Source organism: Ascaphus truei, chromosome 18, assembly GCF_040206685.1.
Source record: "Ascaphus truei isolate aAscTru1 chromosome 18, aAscTru1.hap1, whole genome shotgun sequence".
In the NCBI taxonomy this organism is placed as follows: Eukaryota; Metazoa; Chordata; class Amphibia; order Anura; family Ascaphidae; genus Ascaphus; species Ascaphus truei.
The window spans coordinates 10,846,160-10,872,371 of record NC_134500.1 but is presented as its reverse complement, the minus strand read 5'-3'; the positions used below and the strand labels follow the sequence as shown (position 1 = coordinate 10,872,371).

The 26,212-nt window shown below is 43.7% G+C and overlaps 2 protein-coding genes across 2 annotated transcripts in view; one reads left to right on the top strand and one right to left on the bottom strand.

The window, feature by feature from the left end:
• STRC (stereocilin) overlaps window positions 1-8,016 on the bottom strand; it is a 30,697-nt gene extending 22,681 nt beyond the window's left edge. The window contains exons 1-6 of the mRNA XM_075576251.1: window positions 6,936-8,016; window positions 6,702-6,726; window positions 4,763-6,092; window positions 3,646-3,708; window positions 2,161-2,271; window positions 385-551 (exon numbers count right to left, since the gene is read on the bottom strand). Coding sequence (XP_075432366.1) covers window positions 385-551; window positions 2,161-2,271; window positions 3,646-3,708; window positions 4,763-6,092; window positions 6,702-6,726; window positions 6,936-8,016 — 2,777 coding nt within the window. The remainder of the gene's footprint in view (window positions 1-384; window positions 552-2,160; window positions 2,272-3,645; window positions 3,709-4,762; window positions 6,093-6,701; window positions 6,727-6,935) is intronic.
• Window positions 1-26,212, top strand: part of RPL37A (ribosomal protein L37a) — a 359,890-nt gene that overhangs the window by 38,165 nt on the left and 295,513 nt on the right. The gene's annotated exons all lie outside the window — the stretch shown is intronic.

Here is a 26,212-nt window from a genome sequence, read left to right as displayed (position 1 = left end):
ATTTAAAGCATGGGCGCTCGACTCCCGTCCTCAAGATTCCCCCACTACTCCCTCCCCCCTCCCCCAGCAGGTCAGGTTTAAAGGATATCCCAGCTTCAACACAGGTGGCTCAATCATTGAGCCACCTGTGCTGAAGCAGGGATATCCTCCAAAACTGACCTGAAGGTAGCCCTTGAGGACTGGAGTTGGCCACCCCTGCTTTAGTCAACCGAACCAACCGTGCAGAAGCAGGGATATCCTTAAAACCTGCCTGTTTAGGGGGGGGGGGCAGGTTTGAGGACTGGAGTTGAGCACCCTCCTTTAATATGCGTGTTCATTGTCCAGCTGGTGCTGTTTGGCTACACTTCCTCCCTGCCAGCTGAAAGTTCCAGCGCTCTCACTTACACGCTCTCATTGGCCAGCAGCCAGGCCGGGAAGCTGGTGATGTCAGACACGGACATAAATGGAATAAACTGGGACAGGTCGACAAATATCTGAGGTGTTAAGAGAGGGAACTTCTGAATGACCATTGAGGTCAGGGTCTCCAATCCTCTCTCATCCGGCTGAGACACCTGCAAGGAGAGGAAAATGACAGTTTAATAATTATGTATCTTGCTTATAAATAATAATACTAATAATAATAATTTTATTTTATATAGCGCTCCCAATGGGACTCAAAGCGCGTCACAATGACAGTACAGCGCGCGGTACGCAGTACATAGGGTTGTTACAGACACACTCCCTGTCCCGTAGAGTTTATAATCTCTGTTTTTTGGTGCCTGAGGCACAGGGAGATAAAGTGACTTGCCCAAGGTCACAAGGAGCCGACACCGGGAGTTGAACCAGGCTCCCCTGCTTCACACTCAGTGTGAATATTATCTGAGTCTTTACTCACTGAGCTGCTCCTCCAAGTCAAGGGGTGCGCAAACTGGGGGGAGGGGCGTGTGCTTTTTCAGGGGGTGCGCGGCAGTTGCAGAGGCCCTGCGCTCTTCCCTGAGACATTTAAATTAAATGTCGGGGGACCGCGCGAGGCCTCTGCAACCTCAACTTACTGGGATTCAGCCGGCTTCTGGTCATGTTGCCATGACGCCGCGGGGTCATGTGACATGACACATCGTCATGGTCAAATGACGCTGTGGGGTCACGTGACGTGCCGTCACATCATGCTCGGCATCATTTGACGCCGGGTCATTGGAGAGGGGGGGCGCGAGCGCTGCGGCCGGCACACAGGGGGGGCACAGCAAAAAAACTTTGCGCACTCCTGTTTTAATCTACTTTCCACATACAAAGACTGTCTTATTTCATGTAATTCAGGCAGTGTATATATAACATTGTATGCAGTAGAACAATAGAGCGACAAAGCATTTATGTCCCAGAGAGCTTGCAATCCATTTTTGTAATGAGACACCGTGAAACAGAAAGCCTTCCTCTGTGCATCTAAATGGAGCTCAGTGAGCCTTGAATTAAACATGAATTAATGATACAGTACAAGCTGAATGTTAAATTGAGCTCTTTTAAGTTTCAAAGCCTTTATCTTGCAGCACTGATGCTAGATTGTATTGTATTGTATGTCTTTATTTGTATAGCGCCATTAATGTACATAGCGCTTCACAGTAGTAATACACGTGGTAATCATATAAATAACAAATAATATAATATAAATAACAGGTCATGGGAATAAGTGCTTCAGACAAACATAACACTTAGGAAGAGGAATCCCTGCTCCGAGGAGCTTACAATCTAATTGGTATGTAGGAGGAACGTACAGAGACAGTAGGAGGGCATTTTGGTAAGTGCTTCATATAGATGCAACAGACCCAGCTTTAGCCTGGATCCACAAAAGGGTGCTGAGCTTTAGTACGCCTTTACTTCCAGTCAAATGAATGCTAAAGATTTGCACTCTTTTGTGGTTCTAGGCCAGGGTTCCAAGGGCGCCCCTAAAGGGTTCCCTGCAATTTTCTGGTCATTTAAAAATGGTATCAAATACTGAAGAACGTATAATGCATCTGATCTCAGGGTTGCTATTAGAAATGGTTGCGGGTTCCTCAGAATTTCCCTTGGGGTTCCTTAACCAAACGAAGGTTGGACACCACTGACCAAGGTCTTTGTTTCTTTCCCCTGTAATCCATTTCTCACGAGTAGAATTCTCCTTGGCTTCCATTCCCAGCACCTGTTGCCTACCTGAATTCTGGGCCACGAGCGATGCATCAACGAGAGGAAACGTTGCACTGAATCATTCTCCGCCGACATTAAGACCTTCTGGAAACCTTGACGGGGCATCTGCAGATATTCCTGCAATGGAAACAGATCCCTCGTTATACTTTCTGCCTGGCAGCTCTGGACAATGAAAAGGTTCATCCATACCTGCCCACTCTATCGAAGAATGAGCAAAAAAAGGGGACCGGTCAATATACCTCCCGTTTGAGTGTCACCTGTACCATAGTCGATTTCTCAACACAACTCGAGTAGGTCTCAGTGGGGTCCTCATCTTTATTACAGAATGTATATTATTTCATAGACCAAGGAGTATGCCCATTTAAACACCCAGCACTAGATCAATATAACAATAAATATACATCCAATATATCTCACTGTCAGGAAATAGTCCTGACATATATTTTCCTAATTCTTCCTCTCCCCTTCTGTTCCTTATCTGTCCACCGGCTGTGCTACTGTTTCTCTCTGCTCTGGGGTACCTCTGTCTGTCTGTCTCCTCTTGTTGGTCCTGTCCTCTGTCCTTATAGTTTCCTGTTTCCTGTTCCTCTCTTGTCTTTGTTTTGTGTCCAGACTCCTTATGCCCATGCTTCTGTTCCTGTTCCGTGTGGTGTCCTGTACTTATTGAAGGCCCTTGCTAGTAATCTGGCTTGTCCCTGATTGTTTCCTGCTCCCTGCTCCCTAGTCTAAGTTCCTGCTCCCTAATCTCAGTTCCTGTTCCCCTGCCCTGCTCCTGCCTTCCTGTTGCCGACCCCTGCCTGGAGCCCAACCATCCTGCTTGCTGTCTGCCACCGACCTCACCCCGTGACCCCAACCATCCTTGCCTCCCCTGCTGCTCCGGCCACCGAAGTCCTACTCACTCCAGGAGTCTCCCCCGTGACACTCACCCAATTACAACTTGACAAAAGTTGAAATTGATGGACGGAAGTCTTTTTTCAACCTAATATCATTTGTCTATAATGAAGCTGTACCCCAAAAATAGTACTGTCCCTATAGGGTCAGATGACATATGATACCAATTGAGTGTATTAGGACAATTGCATATAGTTATTCATATAGTTACATAATTAATATTAAACTAAATGTCACCTTAAAATCCTAGAATATGCAGACAAGGTTACCCTGACCCTAGAACAGATTTCATAAACTGAAGCGCATCGGGGTCCATGTCAAAATGGATTTGAAGCAAAAGGTGACACTGAGTGCTCATTTGCATGTCATTTCCCAGAATTCCTTGCTGCAGTGGAAGCACTATATGCTGGGAGATAACGGGGGAACGCAGGGTTAAAGACCTGTCTGAGACATGTGAATGACAACTGACTCGTTACTTGAATATGCATGGAGTGTTTTGGTTTTTTTTTGCATTTCTTTAGCTTTTTGATTTGACTGAGTAATAATTCCCAGAATTAGACTAAGAGTTCTGTTTGACTTATAAAAGAATTTGCACAATACCTGGAGAAGAATTTCAAACGCTGTGGCATTCTCTTCCTTCTGGATGAGCTCCCACAGCACCGGCTATCAGACATAAACAGTTACATGAACACATTGTGGCAACATCAGGGAAGTGCGGTTCTGACAAGCTACAGTATGTTCTGCTGAGTGGCTAATCTGTTGGCAGTTCTGTCGCACATAAACCTATGAGAGTGCCTGGATTCCAACAAATAATGTATAGGTGCAGCATATAATCAATTGCAACAGTACATGACTGCAAAGTGGAATTCGTTCCAACTCCAGCCCTTAAAACACCCCAACAGTTGAGGTTTTCAGGATATCCCTGCTGCAACCCAGGTGGCTCGATCAGTCCCTGCTTCAGCACGGGTGGCTCAATAAGTCCCTGCGTCAGCACAGGTGGCTCAATCAGTCCCAGCTTCAGCTTCAGCTTCAGCACAGGTGACTCAATTAGTGGCTCAGTCATCGACTGAGCAACTCATTGAGCCACCTGTGCTGAAGCAGGGATATCCTTAAATGATTGTTTCCATGTTAATATGTTTGTCGTTAGGAAAAATCTCCCAAGGCCAGGGATAACATTGAAAAACAAAACAAGAAACAACTTTAGTGAGAGGTACTGTATAATGTAAAATAAGCATATATGTATATACATACACCCACACAAGCATATATGTATATGCACACATGCACACACACATATATATATATACAGTGGTCGACAAATCACCAAAAAATCTACTCGCCGAACAAAAAAATCTACTCGCCACCTAGTACCACACGTGTGCTGCTTGGGCAAATAGGAGCTTGCCACGATGTTAAATCCACTCGCCCGGGGCATGCAAATGTATAGGTTTGTCGAACACTGTATATATATATATATATATATACACACACACACACACACAGAAGAGTCTAAAATATTGACTCCATTTATGATTAAAAAGACTCAGAGCTGCTATGCTATTGAAATATTTTTGCAACTAATTTCTATATGTTATATACTTTTTAAATAATTAACAATGGACATTTTGGTCCATCTACCTCTGTCATTATCCCCTTTAGAGAAACAACCTTCCTAAGAATTCAGACAATGCAAATGAAAAGCATAAAGTTAACTCACGCTGAAGCAGCTCAGGAGGTTCTCTTTGTCAGCGTCATCGTTCGCATGCTCCAGGTACCATTCCACAGTCTGAAGGATGCTCAGTGAAGAATTCATCTTGAAAGAAGCCCAAAAAGAGCTATTATCCAGGAGGCTCGAAAGAAGGATAGCCTCTCCCAGTTTATCCCTTGTTTCCTTACCTATCTGATCCAAGTCAGAAAGGGTGAGGAGAAAATCCAGCAGCTTCAGGAGATAATTGACATTCAGAATCCAGCTAGAAGACTCACTGTCACATTGAGAGAGCTGGGACACCAGCCCCCTGATGAAGGAGACAGGATTTCTACAAAGCTGAGATAAGTCCCAACTGGAGGCCAGTGGTAGCATGTCCACTAGTTTCTGAAGGAAGCATTTATCTTCTTCGGAAGAATTGTTCCCAAACCCTATGCAGTGTTCCTCGATCCATGGATGGGCAGACTTTAAAGAATCATACAATGAAATATTTCTGCACACACGGTCTTTAAAGCCATGGCCATTCACCCCTTTGCATCGTTCCACCAAACTGACATTTCTGAATGCCTTTTGGTCCCACGTCTTGTAGTTGCACGACGCAATGTTTCTGAGAATGGTTGCATTTTGCACATTTGTTTTTAATGCATGGCGATAGCACAGCTTAGATACCCACGCCCTAGTATCCTCTGGCATGCCTGACAGTGTGCTGCTATTACATAGCTTACCCATCCAAAGTGTTTTGTTTTCAAAAAGGCAATTCTTCACAACCGTCGGGCTCAGAGGTAATCCCTGCCACACATCTGAGCATCTTACATTATTTCTTTGCTCTCTGACACCATCAGTGCCGTTATAAAAATGAGTGCACAGCTCATTCATCAACGCTGGGTCTTGTCTGCGCCCTGGGAAGGATGCGTTTCTGCATACAGTGACATTAAACTCCACAGGAAAATATTCTCGGCAGACCCACAACCAAATTGAGTCTTCTTCCATGGAAGATAGATACCAGGCTGCATCTGAACAGGCGGCCCTAAGATCAAAGTTTGGCTGGATGGAGTAGCCAGTGGCATTGTACATATTACAGTACAGGTAGACAGTGAAGTTGGAGACACCAGGTAGACCTTGGATGGTGTCATTGCAAACAGCCTCCAGGACTTCAGAATACGGCTGAGGTTCCTCCCACAAATCAGCTTCTGACCTCTTTGTGACACTATGAGTTCTGTCCTCACTCCTCCCAAGTAACCGAGCAGATTGACCACATGTCAGGATTGGAGGAGCCGATGGGGGCCTGGTGGAAGTAAATCCAAGGGAGTGGGTGTTCCAAGTAATATTATGTTTTATTCCCCTGCATGCGAAACAGAAACAAAGCTTCATGTCATGGGAGTACCCTTTCCACCATTCATGTCAGTGTAGATTCTATCTATAAAGAGCTTTGCACAAAACAAAAAGTCTTGGCTACAAAAGTATTCCGAATGATAAATGTAACAATACCAATATTAAGACAGACGCCGGGATCTTGCCACAATAGACTTGTCAACCTTGTATCTACTCAAAGGTCGGGATTCACTAATCTCCGATAAGGGGTATTGATCCTGTGATCTAATTTCCATGGTCTTCAATGGCAAATAACACGGGATTGCGCTCTAATACCCCTTATCTAATAATACCTCTTATCTAATAATACCCCTTATCTAATAATACCCCTTAGCTAAGCTTAATGAATCTTCTCCAAAGTATCCTTTTACAGTGTACCACTTGGACTAATGTCATTTTAATTCAATTATGACAATTGTTTCACCAACAACACCACCACAATATAATTTCCAATACTACCATAACATGTATTCGTATCCTTTTTTTCCATTTCACCCTGCCTAACCATTTTATGCGACTCAATGTACGCCTCCAAACTAAGGGGATAAGTAGAACCCATGATATGTCCTTCATAACTTACCACAAGAGCAGCCGCTGCAAGTTACCTGTCAAAGGGAGACAAAGAGGTGAATATACAGTAAGATTGTAATCCCATATGTATCGAATATGGAGAAACCTATTAGCATAATAAAGAACTCTTAATTGCATGGTATATTACAAAGAGATCGTTTTCACCATTGGTCCTGCAACTTAATTAAGGACAATTCTCAGCAGTCAGAATTAGGATATTTCTATAACATTGTAAATCACTTACCTACAGAACACTTTCCATTCTTATCGGAGTGGGGGACACCAATTACTGAAGACACCCTATTCAATAGCGACCCTCTCATGTGGGAGACTTTCTTGTTTAAGTTGTCATATACAGACCTCTCCATCCTCTTCAGGAAGCTGTGACGCAGGTCTTCCAATACCTCCCAAAGGGCATCTTCTACGCCCCTCTCTGAACCTGTGGCTGTTATTCCTTTCTCTTTTTCCTTGGAACGATAGAATATTTGCAAGACATTTTGCCCGTCAGTCTGATTTGGATAGTTTAGGCTGGTACGGTTGGGGTGTTTGTCTTTGAATGACCCAGAGAGCATGCTAAAGGGCCTATATCTCCCATGTGGTGCCACTGAGCTTCCTGATTGCACATTGACCATTGGTTTCCAGTTGTTGGCCTCAAAGAGCAAAATCAGCTTGTGTAGCTGGTCAAGACTAAAGCCACAGTTATTGTAACCCATCAAGGAGCATAAGACTCCCTGAAGTGTTGCACTAGTTTGGGTCAAGGTTCCACTGAGCAAAGTTTGGAAGAGGGTATCCATCAGCCCAGTCAGCACCCCCCAATTCTGTCCTAAAAGGTGGAGTGCTGTATCACCATTGCTGACAGCCTTAATAATGCTCTGTATGAAGCCGAGTAGAGCCCCCCAGTTTGGACTTCCTCTCATAGAGACAAGGAAGTCCTGAAGCTTCAGAACTGCTACAGTGGGAGACCTTTCTGCTGGAGCCTGGAAGAACTGATGAAGCAGGTTCTGCCACGACTCACCCACGTGCTCCTGGGATTCTTGGTTCTGCAAATACGTGGATACGTTGTACAAGAATTCAGACAGCCGGTTCTGCTTCGCTTGTTTTTTTTGAACACCATGGAATGATAAAATCTTCTCTGGTGTAATCCCCAAGGACTCTAAACTGGACACCACCTTATTCAGCACAGTTTGTACATCGTCATAAGGCTTCTGCCCAGTCTTAACATTAGACAAAAGAGGACGAAGATACCCCAGTTTCGATTTCCACATGGAAACAATCTTTTCAAGTCTGTTTTGCTTAGTTTCTTGGCTGTGACCTGCAGGAATCATGATGATAAAAAAAACATATATACATTATGCATACGATTAAAATCATTTCCATTCTAGAGCCAGAGAAACAACGGTCCTTTTGACTCTTGCATTAAACTAGTCTTAGAACAGTGCAGGGAATTATTGTACTCTGGTTTTGTTCAATATTTATTAAAGATAATATTTCAATTTTAGGGAGGAAAAGATGACAACTGAAATAGTTTTTGCACTGAAGCAAATCTGCACTAATCAACCGATGCATTTCCGTTGATACCATACAGAATTATTCCATTAACAACCCACAACCGTTCTACATATTAACTGACACATGGGCCTAAAGTGTGTTATTTGAAGTTTGATGGTACTGAGTATTAGAAATGGGAGGATCCGCCCAAATCAGTTTCCCGGATTTTCGCTGATGTCACCCCCAAAAGCCGTGTCGCGGTGTAAAATCTGCAAATGCATTTGGGCGGTTTCAATCCGCACGGATTCATCAAAAAAAATTTTTGTAGAATCCAATTCGCAGTTCGCTGAATCCGCGGAGCGTATTGGTAATAATAATTTAAAAAATCAGCAAAACACGAATCGCCCTTTTCAGATTGATCCGCTGAAATCCACGGACCAAAGGAACCGGCCAATCCACTGCGGATCCAAAACCGCCCCAAAAACATTCACCCATCAGTACTAAGTATCGCTCCTTTTTTTTTAATCTAAATTTTCACGTTACTAAAAACAATTTGATTTATTGTAATAGGGTCTCTCACTTATTATTTTCACAGAATTCCTTCAGCAGAAATCTTTTGAGAATGCCCCCCTCCTTTAGCAGGACCCGGCTCTCCCGAAATCCCGGTAACTACTTCCAATTGTTCTTTCACCCAGAGCTTAAGTTCTGAACATGTGTTATATTGTGTCGACTTCGGTCTTTACCTCTGTTTGGAAGAGACATCACCAGCAACATTATCCATACAAACATGAGCATTGCCATATCTTGGCTGAAGTTACTGGGGTGATATCCACTCTGGGAGGAAAGAAACTCCAGATCAAAATGAGTATGTAATAGGGAACTTCATGTCTTTTGGGATCTGTGGCTTAGAGCAAGCGGAGTGTCATCTTTACCGCCATCCAGGCATTGGGAAACCGGATCTGAAACATGACATAATGGGTCCATCAGTTGAACATCAAACCTCCTTCCTCACGTGACCAGTTTCTGGAGTTACAACCATTACTTACACTCGGGGCTCTGGTTACACTTTCCACTAACCAGGTGAATGAAAGAGAAACCTACTTGAAAAGTTCCCCGGTTCAAGTAAATGCTTTGAATTTACCTATTCGGATCTCTGTACGAGCGATAGAGATAGAATTAATACATTTAAGGGATGGATATACGTTTAATTAAAATCCAGTTATTATTATCACTTGGAACTAGAAATGTGTGAAACCTTTGGTCAAGGTCACAAACCAGGTGACATGTGCTCTTTTTCTGCCTTGGAAACCAGTGCGACCTTCGCCAAGCCTCAAAGGTCAACGTGCATTGCAATTTCTCCTAATATGGTCATTTGGTCATTTCTCTAACATCGCTAGATTCACCTGCGAGATTCTTTCAAATCATTACAGTTGCATAATGCTGGGACTATAACCCCCGGTGCAGACACCGCGTTTCGTGCACTCGTCTCTGGCGATAATGCGCTGCAAACGTATTCGCCTGGTGACATTATTAACCCTTTGAAGCTTGGTGAAATGTTTCGCAGGCAGGGCCGCCGACAGGGGGTAAGCGCCGGAACAACAGTCCCGGCCTGGCGGCAGAGTGGGGCCCAAACCCAGAAGTAAGCCCAAACAGTTTGTAAATTAACACACATTCCCAGCTAGCTGAAACTCCCACACCCACCACATGATGAATATATATTTATGTCAACCAGAGAGCTACTGAGCGTGGCAATTGCATACAACAAGAGACAGGGGGTGCCCAATGCTACGTCCCATTGACAAAACATATATGATGAAAGGTATAAAGTAAAATACTTCAATAATAATAATACAGTAATATTAAATACTTGGTTATTTGGTTAACCCTTTGGCCAAAGCATCATAAGCCTGCATACCAACGTCAAGGTATAACCAAATTAATGCAGGTCCTACACTATACTGTGAACCCTTCCCCTTACCTCTGTAAGGTATGCAGGCTTATGACGCTTTGGCCAAAGGGTTAACCAAATATTTAATATTATTATTATTATTGAAGTATATTACTTTATACTTTTCACCAAACAGTTTGTACCCAGAAACTACCCCTCGGGTCAACAGTTAGGGCGCCTGGACCCCCCTTCCCTGTCAACAGTCTTCCCAAAAAACCCTTTCGATATTTAGGGCCCCCTGAACCCCCTGTTAACAGTTAAGGCCTCTGAACTGTACTCTTCCAGCGGCAGGAGGCATGGCACCGCACACACTACGTGTCCTCTAGCACCAGAGGGTGATATATACTATATTATAAAGGATAGCATCACTTAGTAAACATGACAAATGTATATTTTCATTTTTCTTATACTAAAATGATCACAGCTTCCATTACATACGGTTCTCTTGTAGATTGTGAGAGCATCACACAAACGTGTACATATACAAAGTCAATTATCGCATAGAGTAGGGGTGCTCAGCTCCAGTCCTCAAGGGCCACCAACACATCAAGTATTAAGTATAACCCGGCTTCAGCACAGGTGGCTCAATCAGTGGCTCAGTCGAAGACTGAGCCACTGATTGAGCCACCTGTGTTGAAGCTGCAACTGATTGAGCCACCTGTGCTGAAGCTGGGACTGATTGAGCCAACTATGCTGAAGCTGGGACTGATTGAGCCACCTGTGCTGAAGCAGGGATATCCTTAATACCTGACGTGTTTTAAGGATATCCCAGCTTCAGCACAGGTGGCTCAATCAGTGGGTCAGTTCTTCAGTCTTGAAGTTGGCGTCCCTTGAATTCCGGAGCTGAGCCAGTCGGCATAGAGGGTAGAAGCCCTCACTGTTACAGGTACCTCCGATAATCTGATGCTGATGCGCAGATAATGTGCTGGAATCCTACCAGCCACCGATGTAACACAGTAAGCAGGGACGATGCTCTGCCGCACGCACATGCAGTCGACACAGAGACACGGAGACAGAACAGAACAACACACAATGGTCTAGGGGGTTAACCCCTTCGTCAGGTGTCCCTTCTCTACTTACTGTATTACAGGGGTTCTCAACTCCAGTTCTCAAGCCCTCCCAAGCTGTCCGGTTTTCAGGATATCCCTGCTTCAGCACAGGTTACTCAATCAGTGGCTCAGTTGAAGACTGAGCCACTGATTGAGCAACCTGTGCTGAAGCTGAGACAGAGCCACCTATGCTGAAGCTGTGACTGATTGAGCCACCTGTGCTGAAGCATGGATATCCTGAAAACCTGACCTGTTGGGGGGTCTTTAGGACTGGAGTTGAGACAACCTGCTGTATTACATTACTTTAGCTTCCATGCCCATTGCACGATGCTGCACCATGTGGGGGCTTTCGCTATATCCATTGACATGGCCACTTTCGGCCCAAATTCCTTGTTGAAGCGGATGGTGGAATTTCAGCAAAAAACAGACCAATCGGCAGCTTTGACTGCTAAAGGATAAGACCCTTAGGTTCCTAATCAGCGTCCCAGTGCTGGACAAGATTTTGCGCTCATTCATTTAAATGGAGCTGATGTCTTGTCCAGCAGAAGGAAACGGCTTCTCTGCACAGTGACCACCGGCTTTAATCCGAGAGGGGCAGAGAAAGCCACGGCTGGGAGACACCGCAGGTGCTGCTCAGGGAATCCTCTCGTGACGATCGAGAGACGGGCGCATTTTTGGCGCCCGATTTGGATCCGCAGCGGATTGCTCGGTTCCTTTGGTCCGCGGATTTCAGCGGATCAATCTCAAAAAGGGCGACTCGCGGTTTGCGGATTTTTAATTATTATTATTACCAACGCACTCCGCGGATTGCGCAGCTCATGGACGGATTTGTAGAATCCAAGCCGCGGGTTCAGCAATCTGTTGGTGGATTGTTAAGAATCCACGAACGGATTGCTGAATCTGTGGATTGGTTTCTACAAATCTGTCCACGGTTGTATCCACGTGGCGGTTTTTTGATCAATCCGCGCGGATTCAAAACAAAATCCGCCTGTGGATTTTACACCGTGAAATTGATTTTTTTGGGGGGGGGGGGGATGCAAGAAAATCCGGGCAATGAATTTGGGTGGATTCGCCCATCTCCAGTGACAACCTCTTTTGGGCTATTTTACAGAAGCATTGTTTAAAAAAAACAACATTTGCAGAAAAATGGAATTGACATTTCTCTTTTCAAACAGAAAAGCGAGAGAAAATGGGACGTGTTCCTTCTCTACACAACCACTGGGACATTCTGCATGTCCTATTACATTAGAATAGAAGTGTCCGTGATGAAACAGTTTAACCCAAATGGGCCAAGTAAGTATAATGCATAAATCACATTCATAATACCCATTTCTAATTAAAAATAGATCTCATGTGTTCTAACATTAATAGCGTCTGCTTCCAGTCACAATCCACATGCATCCCAATGAAATACCCCTGTGTGATGTCTAGGTACCATTTCTATATTAAGCTTTTCACTGAGTAACTCATGAAATAATCATTTAAGTGTGCACAAATGTATGAGCTATTAGACAGTAACATTATGCCTGTCAGATATCAGCTATATTGTATATATGAAAACGTATTGTCGTCTAATAAAGATGGTCATTTGACAGTGATATCCACTTCATTCTGAGTGACATTTTGCAGTAACACTTGCATATCATGCCTGGTCCGGTTCAGTTGTCACACGACAGAACCAAGAGCTTGTCAGGAGATGGGTTACCACTCAATCAAACGCCAACCCCATGAACCCCACATAAAGAGTTCTTTATCAGAAATTCCCAGCTGAGAAACTGCTTCCTCAAAGATCAAAAAGAAAAATACCATATTTTCAGCAAGAATTTTGCGTGGAGAATTGTTATGCTATGTTATTCCTTTCTTTGTTTTTGCACCAGTTTTGCAGCTGAGAGTCTTGGATAAAGACACGAGAACGCCGAAGCGCGGAATTAACGCTCGCTTTTCATTTTGTACTCACCTCCCACAAGACCTCTGTAATGTTTCAGAGTCCTACGCTTGTACGTTTCCAAGAAGCAACCCTTAGCTTCTGCTCGGACAAAAATGTCGGCGTTCTCCTAAACGTACTTACCATATACACCTGACAGGGAATTCGTTTTGCCCTCTCTAAAACTCTCCTATCTCCTCGCCTTCTTTCGCTCGCTCCCTGTTTCCAGTTAAGATAGCAGCTTATTCTGGCAACAGCTCTGACTCTGATCAGGTTACTAAAGTGCAGTAATATGTCAGGACAATGGGGTTTTTATCCACCTGACCATCTCAATGAGGACAGTAGGGAGGAGCAGACTGTGGGACTTCCCCTTCAAAAGCACTTCACTTACCTGTCTTGGGTGCTCCATGCTCCTACCTGTCCATATCTGGCTTAAAAACCTTTCACTGTCAGAGAGTCCTGCATCATTGTGATTAACAATGGACACCATTAGTGCAGGGATTAATAAAAAGCAGTAACTGTCGATTGCACTAAATTTTCAACCTATGAATCCTTAAAGGTGCATATTTAGTAATGTTTTCTTGTATAGTGTACACAGCTCTATTCATAGATTTTTTGCAGGCACGAGTGCCTCCCCTGTGGAGCTTACAACCTATTTTTTAGGTGCCTGAGGCACAGGGAGATAAAGTGACTTGCCCAAGGTCACGAGGAGCTGACGCCGGGATTAGAACCAGGTTCCGCTGCTTCACACTCAGTGTAGTTGTTTAAAGAGTCAGTGTCTTTACTCGCTGAGCCGCTCCTCCCTTGCTTTCTTCTAGAAAGAACACAAAATTTTTAGCACAAATGCATCCCCCTTTTCATTCAGTCGGGATCCAGCCATTCCTGGTAATCTCACAGATTATCTCATGTTTGAGGGCAGTGCACAAAGGATAAATGTATCCAGAATTATTTTGCTTGATCCTTAACATAGGATTGGATATCTAAAGCCCTTCTATTGAGGATCTGATGATCTTTCATCCCATTCCCTGCTTGGAGAATAGATAAGAGGTTATATTAACGTAAAATTCATCCCTTAAAAAGTGATATTAGAAATTCTAACACTAAAGCTTTGTTAGGGGGGTATTGTAGCTTATTTCCCAAGTCCTGATACTTGTAATATTTGCCTGTCTATCCGTTACTACTGATCTCTCTGCAGTGTCATTTCTCATACATTGTACAAACAGAAGCTCCATCAAAGGTCTCATCTTGGATCCCATTTAGCCAACACTCTTCTTATCTTGGATCAACTTTAGCCAATACTCTACTTATCTTGGATCAACTTTAGCCAACACTCTACTTATCTTGGATCAACTTTAGCCAACACTCTACTTATCTTGGATCAACTTTAGCTAACACTCTACTTATCTTGGATCAACTTTAGCCAACACTCTACTTATCTTGGATCAACTTTAGCCAACACTCTACTTATCTTGGATCAACTTTAGCCAACACTCTTCTTATCTTGGATCAAGTTTAGCCAACACTCTACTTATCTTGGATCAACTTTAGCCAACACTCTACTTATCTTGGATCAACTTTAGCCAACACTCTTCTTATCATGGATCAACTTTAGCCAACACTCTACTTATCTTGGATCAACTTTAGCCAACACTCTTCTTATCTTGGATCACCTTTAGCCAACACTCTACTTATCTTGGATCCCCTTTAGCCAATACTCTGCTTATCTTGGATCAACTTTAGCCAACACTCATCTTGGATCAACTTTAGCCAACACTTATCTTATCTTGGATCACCTTTAGCCAACACTTTTCTTATCTTGGATCACATTTTGCCAACAGTCTACTTATCATGGATCACCATTAGCCAACACTTATCTTATCTTGGATCACCTTTTGCCAACACTTATCTTATCTTGGATCACCTTTAGCCAACACTCTTTTTATCTTGGATCACCTTTACCCACAACTCATCTTATCTTGGATCGCCTTTATACAACACTCTTCTTATCTTGGATCACCTTTAGCCACAACTCATCTTATCTTGGATCACCTTTAGCCAACACTGTTCTTATTTTAGATCACTGTAAGAGATGTCTGCAGAGGTTCATATAATAGAGACCGATTATGGTGAAATTATATCTTGGCTTTATTGAGCCTGTTCCTTTATCCAGGAAAAACATAAAAAAACAACAAAATAACAAACCCCTATCCCGTTGGAAGGGCTAACTTACTGCCCCAGACCATATCTTCAGGAATGGAGGGATATTCCCATTACCAGTCTATCACCCCAAAGTCTCCAGAGGTACCTTAAGCAAGTGGCCCTCCATGTCAGTCTCGGGCAGGTTCCTGGGTCCTCTGTGTCCAGGAAATATAGGTCTCTGGGTGTCTGGGTGTCTTGATTTCAGCACAGCCTTTGTGCTCAAAGCAATGTCTGTGTGCAGGCTTCTCTGCTCTCCTGTGTCAGCCGAAATGTGAGCCAAGGAATCTCTCTCCTGTTTCTCACATCAGGCTTTTCTAAAAGTCCAAATCAGTCAGATGGAGTCTGGTTGATTGCCTGGTGCAATTAACCAGCACACTGCTGGATTTAGAGTCAGTTTCTCTCAAACAGTGATAAGTTCATGTGTGCTTTACTCAGTAGCTGATGGATTGTATTGTGTGATGGCTGGTAAGATAAAAGTAGAGAGCCAGGTGACTGATATGTGACTCTCTTGATATTCTTATATGCCATAATGGTATGAGGTCTCTAAGAGTACGTTCAAATCCACAGTCTCTAACAAAAATCACTTTATATATCAATAAACCTATTCCCAAACCTTCCAGATGTGTTAGCCAATTAGAGCACTTCAATCGCAGATCAATGCACAGGAGAATAGGAGATGACAATGTGATCTTGTCTCGCATCCCTCTGCTCTTAAACGCCATCTGGTATTTGATGCCCAGATATGGGACGTAGTATCAGATATTTAACTCATGATAACAGTCATAAGCTAAGACTTTTGAAAGTGTATTATCATACTCAGCATTGCTTTATACTGTAGCACAGAGCTCTTCAACTGTCTTTCTGCGGGTCAAATCGGCCCAAGAAGAGTCTTGATGTGGTCCTTGGACTCTGTCCCTGGTCAGTTGCTTAACCATCTAAGTGCACTTTTTTACACTGAAACGCACTTATAATTTAAGTCACTGTAAATGTATATGGCCCAGATGTTATAAATGCTTGTGAAATGTTTAAGTAGAATCATTTTTCATGTATCAAAATAAATGACAATAAACTAATGGCCCTTCTGCTTCTAAGCCGGTTCTGATCCGGCCCCTTGGGAGAACGAGTCTTCCTTCTGTGGAGATTGCCCCACATATAAAAATAAGAAGCGGGTATCTAGGGAACGTTTGATTTGCACTGGAAGGGTTCGCGCCGGGTGAAAGATCATCGGGATTAAAAGGCTCAGGTAGCCAGGCGTAATGTCCTTCTTTTTTCTTTTAATGTCAAAGCGGATCACTTCAGCCTTTCACCTGACACCGCAGCCTTGTCTCAGCCTGTAACCTGAGGTCCTGCACCCCCGGCCTCCTGCCAGAACCAGCAGCGGCCGGGGGTGGGGGGGGGCCCTCTTTTCCCAGAAAACAAAGGGAAAGCTGCTGCATTATTGATGGATCGGGAAGCGGCCTCGATCAGCGTACTGGTTCCATTCGCCTGCTGAATAATAGAGCAGCATGTGAGACCGCGTGGCCGCTGTGATTTGTGTCTTTTGTAGTTGCGCAGGTTGGTTTCAGTATGTGTCACTATGGAGATGGAGCACCGCCCCCCCCCCCCCCCCCATCCTCCTCCATCCAGGTCAGCAGAGTATAGGGACATGTTTTATTCTCTTTGAGGTTTTCCTGCTGGGCTATTTTCACACATACCACCCACCCCCCCCTCTCCCTATTCCATATAGTATAAAGCAGGAATGGCTAACTCCAGTCCTCAAGGGCCACCAACAGGTCAGGTTTTCAGGATATCTCTGCTTCAGCACAGGTGGCTCAATCAGTGGGTCAGCCATTGACGGAGCCACTGATTGAGCCACCTGTCCTGAAGCTGGGACTGATTGAGCCACCTGTGCTGCAGCAGAGATATCCTGAAAACCTGACCTGTTGATGGCCCTTGAGGACTAGAGTTGGCTACCCTTGATGCAAAGCATTGTGACACACTGTAAACTGCACAACCACCTCCATTCACCTGATTGGGGATGAGTGCGTGGTTAACTCTTTGTTACATGCATACTGGCCAACATTTGAAAGCTTATTTTAGGGAGGTGAAAATGCGGGAGGTTGGTAAAATTCCCATTTAATTGCATCATTATCTTCAGGGAGAAGCAGGTAGCATTTACAGCTAGAAATCAGTGCACCCCAAAAATAGGCAAAGTTGGCCGGTATGATCACCTGACTCCTCACCCTACTGATAGGGGTTATCAAGGTACGCTTCACACCTCCACTACTGATATATTGGAGGTACTGTTAGCAGGGAACCATAAAAGATAAACTATTTGCATTGACGTTAATTAGAGTTCCATTGACACCTAAAATAGGTATGTGACATTATTATACAGCTACACCACAACAGTTATCAATAGAACACCCAGCAGATACATTTCGGATTAGAATGCTATGAGCAAACCAATGCAAACACTGCTAGCCTCCTACCCAATGGGCCCAGTCCAAACCAAGTATTTACAGACTGCAGTCAGACTAGAACTCAGTCATTGCTCTAGTCTTGTGAAACAGTGCCCTCTTGTGTCAGAGGGTGAGAACTGCACCTAAAGGTTCCATACAAAAACTTCATATTCTTAAATGTTCTGTATTTGCTTCTAACCATTAATATTCCCCCTCACAAAATGTTCTTCACTTTACTTTAACTTTGAATATTTCTAGACTGTCCCGGCAAAGCTGGGAATTCACAAATCAACTGTTTTTCTGTAGGATTCTGGCAGTGGTAGAGTTAGGCGGAACTGAGGCCAAGTTAGGGGCTTCCACTGGATTGGGGGGTCCAGTCTCTCCCATTCCCATTCCCAGTCTGATACCTGCTGCTCTCTGTGTCTGGTAACAGCGTTCGGGCTTCTGCCTGCGCTCAACCAGTAGCCACCTGATGCTGGGGTGCTGTCCGGAGAGATGGGGGCCGTGCAGGGTGACAGGAAGGGGGCGTCATGCATTATTTTCTCTATTGTGTTGTGCAGTGAGTGATATGGGTGCCCCCCCCCTCCCCTCCCTCCTCCTCCCTCCTCCTCCCCTCCCTCCTCCTCCCCTCCCTCCTCCATCTCTGAAGGAAAACCGTTATTCCTCGCCTAGGATTCAGAGCTGAGAGGAACCTTTCCTCTGCCAAGAAAGCTGAAGGCCTTGTGACTGGATACACAATCTGCACCTTTTGCAGCAGACTTCCCAGGAAGCTTAATCATGCCCTGCAACTTGTTATCTTCGATCTTTGTTGAACTTACAGGCCTGGGAATACGAAAGAAATGAAACGTAACGCACGCCAGGTTTCAAATCCTTTGTCTCTACTTATTACTCATTGGGTAATGACTTTTATACAGGAAAAATAAGATATTGGTTAGAGGCGTAATATAGCCGTAACATAGGCGTATCCTGGGTGTGTCTTGGGCGTAGCTTTGATTAGAGGCGTGATTTAGGGGCAGGACATATTAGTCGCATGATTTTGGGACGTGTCTCTCCAAATACAAGCAATGTCTGAATACATAGCTTATTCATTGTCTGTTTTCAAAAGAGACCTTGAATCTTTAGCAACTAAATTACACTATTTTGCTTCTTGCAGTCTATTATATTCTAACTAAAAGAGCAGGAGACTGGCAATACAAAAAGTATCTTAGCAATATCCTGAGCAGGAAGAAAGGAAATATAATTTGGCAGAACCTGAGTGCATTTAGGAATTATATTTCAGCAAAAGGCTGACTACAGAATCTTAACTAGTTATGATCAGACAAAATGGATGCTTAACACAAGTGCAGATTCTGGCCTGACATACTGGTCCTAACAATTCCCTCCTTTTTGTTCTCTAAAAAAACAAATACCCTTATTTGGTACTCCTCTCTATGACTAGAGCCTTGTAGTGACCAATAGAGACATATATATCATTAAATATTTCTATAGATTAGAAAATGGCTTACATCTCAATATGTCACATAATTTAAGGGTCAGCTATTTGTGAGAATTGGTGGGGGCTGCTTTCTGCTAAGAGCGACTGCACAAACATTCTTCTTGCACGCATCCTTCATACTGCATTTACTCAGAATGGCAAAATGGACCAAGATGGCTGCTATGGTCAAAATGGCTGACTTGCGATCCTTTCCTTATGGTTGACTCACGGCCCTTGGTGACCTCCCACCTTCCTCATATCCAGTCTTCTCAGTCCCCCCACATCTTTAAGAGACAGTCTATTTAAAGAACAGAACAGTTAACCATTTCATAGTCCTGATGGACCAAGATGTCCAAGTTGTGCATAACTTCATTCCTTTCTTTTCCGGCCATTATATCAGCCCAGTTGATTTCTTCTTCGGTCTCTTCTTCTGGGGGACTGGCGACATCATCACCGCAGAGAGGCATAGCATCGGTGGGGGTTGCAACGCACTTCTGGATCAGAGTTTTGCTGTACTTAACACATAGAGAGCAATGAGTAGGAAAAACACACATGTACAAAAACATTCGCTAGCTTCGCTCAAAGCAAATCAATCCAACCAACAAGTCCCCATGGTCCCTGAATCCTGGATAAATACACAACATTGCGCTTTAACTAGGGCGCATACATGCCCCTCCCTTTGAGGCTAAAATATAGTCTAGAGCTATTTTATTCTGCGGAGCCATTAATTTAAACTAAACCTATTCTTGGTTAAGTGAGTAAATGTCTGTGGTTGTATGATTTAGGATATCCCTGTAAACCTGTCATACAGTAACCCAACTCCTACATTTGGGAATAAATTCCCTGAAACTTATTCTTCCCATAGACTACTTTTTAACACTTGTGTATTGGGTGTCTCTCTTCTGTTTCTAACTCTACCTGTGAGCAATTAACATAACCGTGTGTTTGACTGATAAAGCATTCTCCCACCAGGATATCATTCTGCAGGGAGATTCTATTAACCTATAAATCCAAACAAAATAAACAGAGTTAAACAAATAATACCTTATACTATTTTGTCATCCTTATGGGACACCACTTACACAAACATAATGGAGCAGCATACATTGTAACTAAAAAATAGTAAAAACCTGTAAAAATAAAAAGTTCAAAGTTCATGTGTTGAGGCCTGGACTTTTTTGCCTATGACCTTTCTTCCCTTGATGATTAGTGGTCAGAGAGTATTGTGTCCATCAAAACACTTATTTGCAGGTGCTATGTCTTTGTCTTTATTAGCTGTTTGTACCTAGGCAGGCACTATTTTGACGTGCGTGATGTGTATCCATGATGATAAGAATTTTTTTACTGCAATGCTGGTGATGAGTAGTATTTAAATTGCCTTTTCATCTGGGATGAAGAGCATGCTTGCGTAGAAAATGCTTGACCATTAACCAGTCTTGCGTAGGTGCACTTTCAGCTTTAACCTGTGCCTAGAAAGACTCAAAAATATATATTAGTTGCATGCAATACTTATTAATTGTTTTATTACCAGTAACATGGTCCTTGATTCGTTACTTTGAACTACTGATGGTCATAACTCATCCCATAAGTGTCTCATAGGGAGAGAATTTATACCTAGAAATAAATTATTGTATTAATATGGTTACTACTATTGTTAGCATCCGCATATAAACAGAGATATCCCCTATTAACGCTCCTCAAATTTTAAACTAAGCAACCAATGTGGACTTGACTTTGCTACAATCCAAGTTCCTAAAACTTGGTACCTCAGCCTGTGCCAAACCAATTGCTTCCATAATCAACTCTATCCTTTCTGCAGGCCATATCCCTAAGACCTGGAAAACTGCCAGAATTGTTCCAATCTTCAAAAATGGGGACAAAAACACTGTCTCAAACTACAAATCAATCTCTCTTCTCCCAATACACATTTACTCTCATTCATACCTAACTGCCATCTGCCATTTTCTCTGATGCAAATGGTGTCAACCTTTTAGTCATTTAATACTAACTAACCTTAAAACTCGCCCCACAAATCAAGCATCCCAACAGCGTGCACTCATGGCTATTGTCCCACACCCACAGTCACTCCTGGCTTTCACCTCAAACACTCCACTGTAACTATTCTGCTAAAAAAAATGTGAAATGCCCTGTATATAATGTATACCCTGTTCACTTATGCAACTGCACTTGCAATTATATATCCCCTGTCCTTTAACTCTATGTCCAGGACATACCCAAAAACGAATAAATGGTTACAAAATTATAAATTTGGCAGATATGATATATCCCTCAACATAGGGACAGCTTGCTACCTGCTTTGCTGTGACATCTGCAAAGGTATTATTATTATTTTTTTTTACCAGGGGCCTGTCAGCCCTGTTAGTATGGCAACAACCTTTATTACTGCAAGAGCCCTTGTAGTTAACATTGCTTCAAATAAATTCTGAACCTGCTGTGCATTGTGTATTATTTACAACATATCAAGTTCTGAATCCTCTATAGGGATCTCAGAGAGTCCTTCAATAACCTATGTATCTCCCCTCTTTTGCTCATATATTATCTATATAATTATGTGAACATAAATACAACTATAGTTATGAAAACAGGTTGCTTGATATATAGCAAAATTAAACTGGTAAATAGATTTGTATGTGTAGCGACTATAAAAATATTTACTGCTTGTGTTAAAAGAAAAAGCCTGCAGTAGGTCTTTTAACAACTGTGGCATTAACAATAGGGAACCTGTAAATATAATAAGAATCCTGAAATCCTGAACAAGAGATTTCCTTTTAAAATAAACAAATAATTTTGAACTCTTTGCAAAGTGCTGAGCACATGACCAGCATTAACTTTTAAAGACACTCTGAATAAAAAAAATAATAATTTTCAAAGCGCTTTTTTTTTGTTCTGGGCAAACAGCCAGTTGTTCCAGGCTTTTCGCCAGAAACCTCAAAGTACGGATAGCAGATAACGGGTTTCGCTGTTTTATTAATCCCTCGCGCAGGGGATTGTAACATTAGTTTAATGTTATGAAGCTTTCCACGCTGTCCTAAAACTGCATTTTGTATGGGCTTTCAAAAATTAAATAACGGGAATATTTCAAATTACTTATAAACACCAAGTCTATGCCAACAAGAGCATGCAATATTCTTTCATTCATTCGCCTGAATGCCTTCTGAAAGAAATCTCATATTCCTGCAAACTTCCATCAATACAATTTATGCTATCCCGTTTCAACTCTGCCCTCTCTTAAACTAAACAAAATATCTTCAAACATGCAACAGTTATACCATGACTAAAAAAACCCAGCAAGCTTGACCCTACCTGTCTTGTATGGCTTCTACACTGCTTATTTAACGGAGACAATTCTCACTAAAATAACTGATGACCTCCATGCTGCTAAAGACAGATATCATTACACTCTGCTCATATTACTCAACCTCTCTGCAGCATTTGCCACCATGGACACCCTTCCTTTTAAGCGCTGTGCACATTAATGGCGTTATATACATATATAATACAATATATTAATTCAAACAGTGTTTGGGAGCTCTTACCAGCATTTTTAAACAAAAACATCCCCAAACATATCTTAATCCTGTAGAAATAAAATTGAAATGTGTTATCTTACTGGTTACACACAATACAGGACACACAACACAAAAACATCTCTCATACACAGCCAGCTTCACAGAAATAACAAACAGATAAGAAAACAGTTCTACATTACCTTGTCCTTATAAATAAACTGCTTAAGCACAGAGCTAGTTAATTTTAATGTGAATGCTTCGCATTCTTTAAACTGTAAGGGAGAGGCTGTGCCCCTCCTTTCATTAAGATAGAAATACCACAAACAAAAAGAAATGTGTCCGGTTTAAAAAGTATCCGCCTGGCCAGGACGAATAAACCTTTCAAACTATAACCAGGGACAGAGCTGAATATACTCCCTTTTTGTTGTGAGGTATTTCTCTCCTATATTCGGTGTACACCTTTTTTTAAAACCTTTTAAAATTTAGATTTCATCATGGGCAACTAATATTAATATTTTTGTAATTATCTGCAAATGCATGGATGGCGACCTATACACATATGATAATCAGCATGACCCACAGTATCTTTCACACAAGAAATCATTCAGGAAAAAAAAAATTCATCAGGGTTACAAACAAACTCTTTTACATAAGGTAGCATGTTTTTTTTTTTTTTTACAGAGACTTGCACTCTGAGCCCCCACGGGCGAAGCAACACTTCCCTGCTTCTGACTCTGATATGGGCACTCTCTCTGCCAATGACCAGTATTACCACAGTTAAAACAGGCACCATTATTCTGAGCTATTCTTCCTGATTGATTTCTGGGACCAGCATAAGATCTCCGTCTATTCTGCCCTCTGCCTTGTAAATACATTGCCTTATTTTCATGCCGAGAACAACCTTCTGCATAATCGACAAACGGGTCACAATAATAATCACCAGCTGTCTGAGCAACAAATTCCTCAGGAGTCCGACCAGATTTACACTCGCATTTAAAAACTTGTACATTCCTAGGCTTCCCCCCAGAGTCATTCTTACTCATGTAAGCACCCATTAGTAGCTTAAAGAAAAACAGCTAAATTATGACAAATAATTGCAGATAAATAATAATACAATTCTTATACTTTACACAATATACAATGGTCGTTCAACTAGATCAGAGATAACAGTCCAGTCGTGCACAAAATTTACTGGACTTAACCAAAAATTTTGTTAAAGGGCCTCTAACCCAATCTTCAGTCACAATTTAGGTCTTTTAAATTCCCAGAGGGGGGGTGAGACAATGTAAAAATCACATATACTCACTTGCCGCCTCTGTGAATCCCCAACTCTGACACCAAAACTGAAGGAAAACCGTTATTCCTCGCCTAGGATTCAGAACTGAGAGGAACCTTTCCTCTGCCAAGAAAGCTGAAGGCCTTGTGACTGGATACACAATCTGCACCGTTTGCAGCAGACTTCCCAGGAAGCTTAATCACGCCCTGCAACTTGTTATCTTCGATCTTTGTTGAACTTACAGGCCTGGGAATATGAAAGAAATGAAACGTAACGCACGCCAGGTTTCAAATCCTTTGCCTCTATTTATTACTCATAGGGTAATGACTTTTATACAGGAAAAATAAGATATTGGTTAGAGGCATAACATAGGCGTAACATAGGCGTAACATAGGCGTATCCTGGGTGTGTCTTGGGCGTAGCTTTGATTAGAGGTGTGATTTAGGGGCAGGACATATTAGTGCATGATTTTGGGACGTGTCTCTCCAAATACAAGCAATGTCTGAATACATAGCTTATTCATTGTCTGTTATCAAAAGAGACCTTGAATCTTTAGCACCTAAATTACACTATTTTGCTTCTTGCAGAGAACCAGTCTATTATATTCTAACTAAAAGAGCAGGAGACTGACAATACAAAAAATATCTTAGCAATATCCTGAGCAGGAAGAAAGGAAATGTAATTTGGCAGAAACTGAGTGCATTTAGAAATTATATTTCAGCAAAAGGCTGACTACAGACTCTTAACTAGTTATGATCAGACAAGTGCAGATTCTGGCCTGACATACTGGTCCTAACAATATCCAAAAGAAGAAAAATAATTTAAAGCCCCGAAAATCCAACAGCTGCCTCTGGATTCTGGAATCTGAGAATGTTTTTTGTATTTTCTGTATATTTCACATATTGCTGGTATGATAACAAAAAAAACAAGTAATTACTATTATTATTCAAGTATTTAAACTTTATACTTATCTACTATATATTTCTGAAAGTGTTATATGTGTCCGTGTCTGTATGTGTCTCCCTGTGTCCCTCCCTGTGTCCCTAGCGGCAATCTCATTGGACCTTGGGCCTTGGGCCAGGCCAATGAGATTGCTCCCTTGGTCCGCCCGCCCCCCTCTCATTGGCCTGAGGCGGAGTGAAGGGGACACACACACACACCACACACCACACACCACACACCACACACCACACACCACCTCCTCCTCCTCTCCCCGGGTCTCCCGCTTTCCCACGCTTTTTCCTACTACTCCCCCCATTCCCCCCACCCGGCGCCGCTACAGTCAGCGGGGGAGCGGAGCGAGTGCCCAGGACACAGCAGGGGACTCTCACCCGGCGCTCAACCCCCCCCCTCCCTCCACACAGAGAGCACGTGGCTCTCCCCTCACACAGGCCGCTCTCTCACCCGGCGAGGCCGCTCTCTCACTCGACGCTCACACCCCCTCCCTCCCCCCCCCCCCCCACACACACACAGAGAGCACGCGGCTCTCCCCTCACACAGGCCGCTCCTCCGGCTGTCTCCGCGGAGGAGCCCGAGGTGGAGGAGGAGGGCGGCCGGGACCCACACGCCGTGTGCAAGGTGAGTACATGCAGGGAAATGGCTTATTTACCGCGTCCCTGACTCCCCCTGCCCTTTGCCCCCCCCTGCCCTCCCTCCCCCTGCCCTTTGCCCCCCCTGCCCTTTGCCCCCCCCTGCCCTCCCTCCCAATGCCCTTTGCCCCCCCTGCCCTCCCTCCCAATGCCCTTTGCCGCCCCTGCCCTCCCTCTCAATGCCCTTTGCCCCCCCTGCCCTTTTCCCCTTTGCCCCTCTGCCCATTGCCACCCTGCCCTTTGGCCTCTTGCCCCCTCTCTCCCTGACCTCTTGCCCCCCTCCCTGCCCTCTTGCCCCCTCACTCCCTGCCCTCTTGCCCCCATCCCTCCCTGCCCTCTTGACCCCCCTGCCCTCATGCCCCCCTCCCTCTCTGCCCTCTTGCCCCCTCCCTCTCTGCCCTCTTGCCCCCTCCCTCCCTGCCCTCTTGCCCCCCCCCCCTCCCTGCCCTCTTGCCCCCCTGCCCTCTTGCCCCCCCTGCCCTTTGCCCCCCTCCCTGCCCTCTTGCCCCTCCCTGCCTTTTGGCCCCCCCGCCCCTCCCTGCCCTTTGGCCCCCCCGCCCTTTGGCCCCCCGCCCCTCCCTGCCCTTTTGCCCCCCCGCCCCT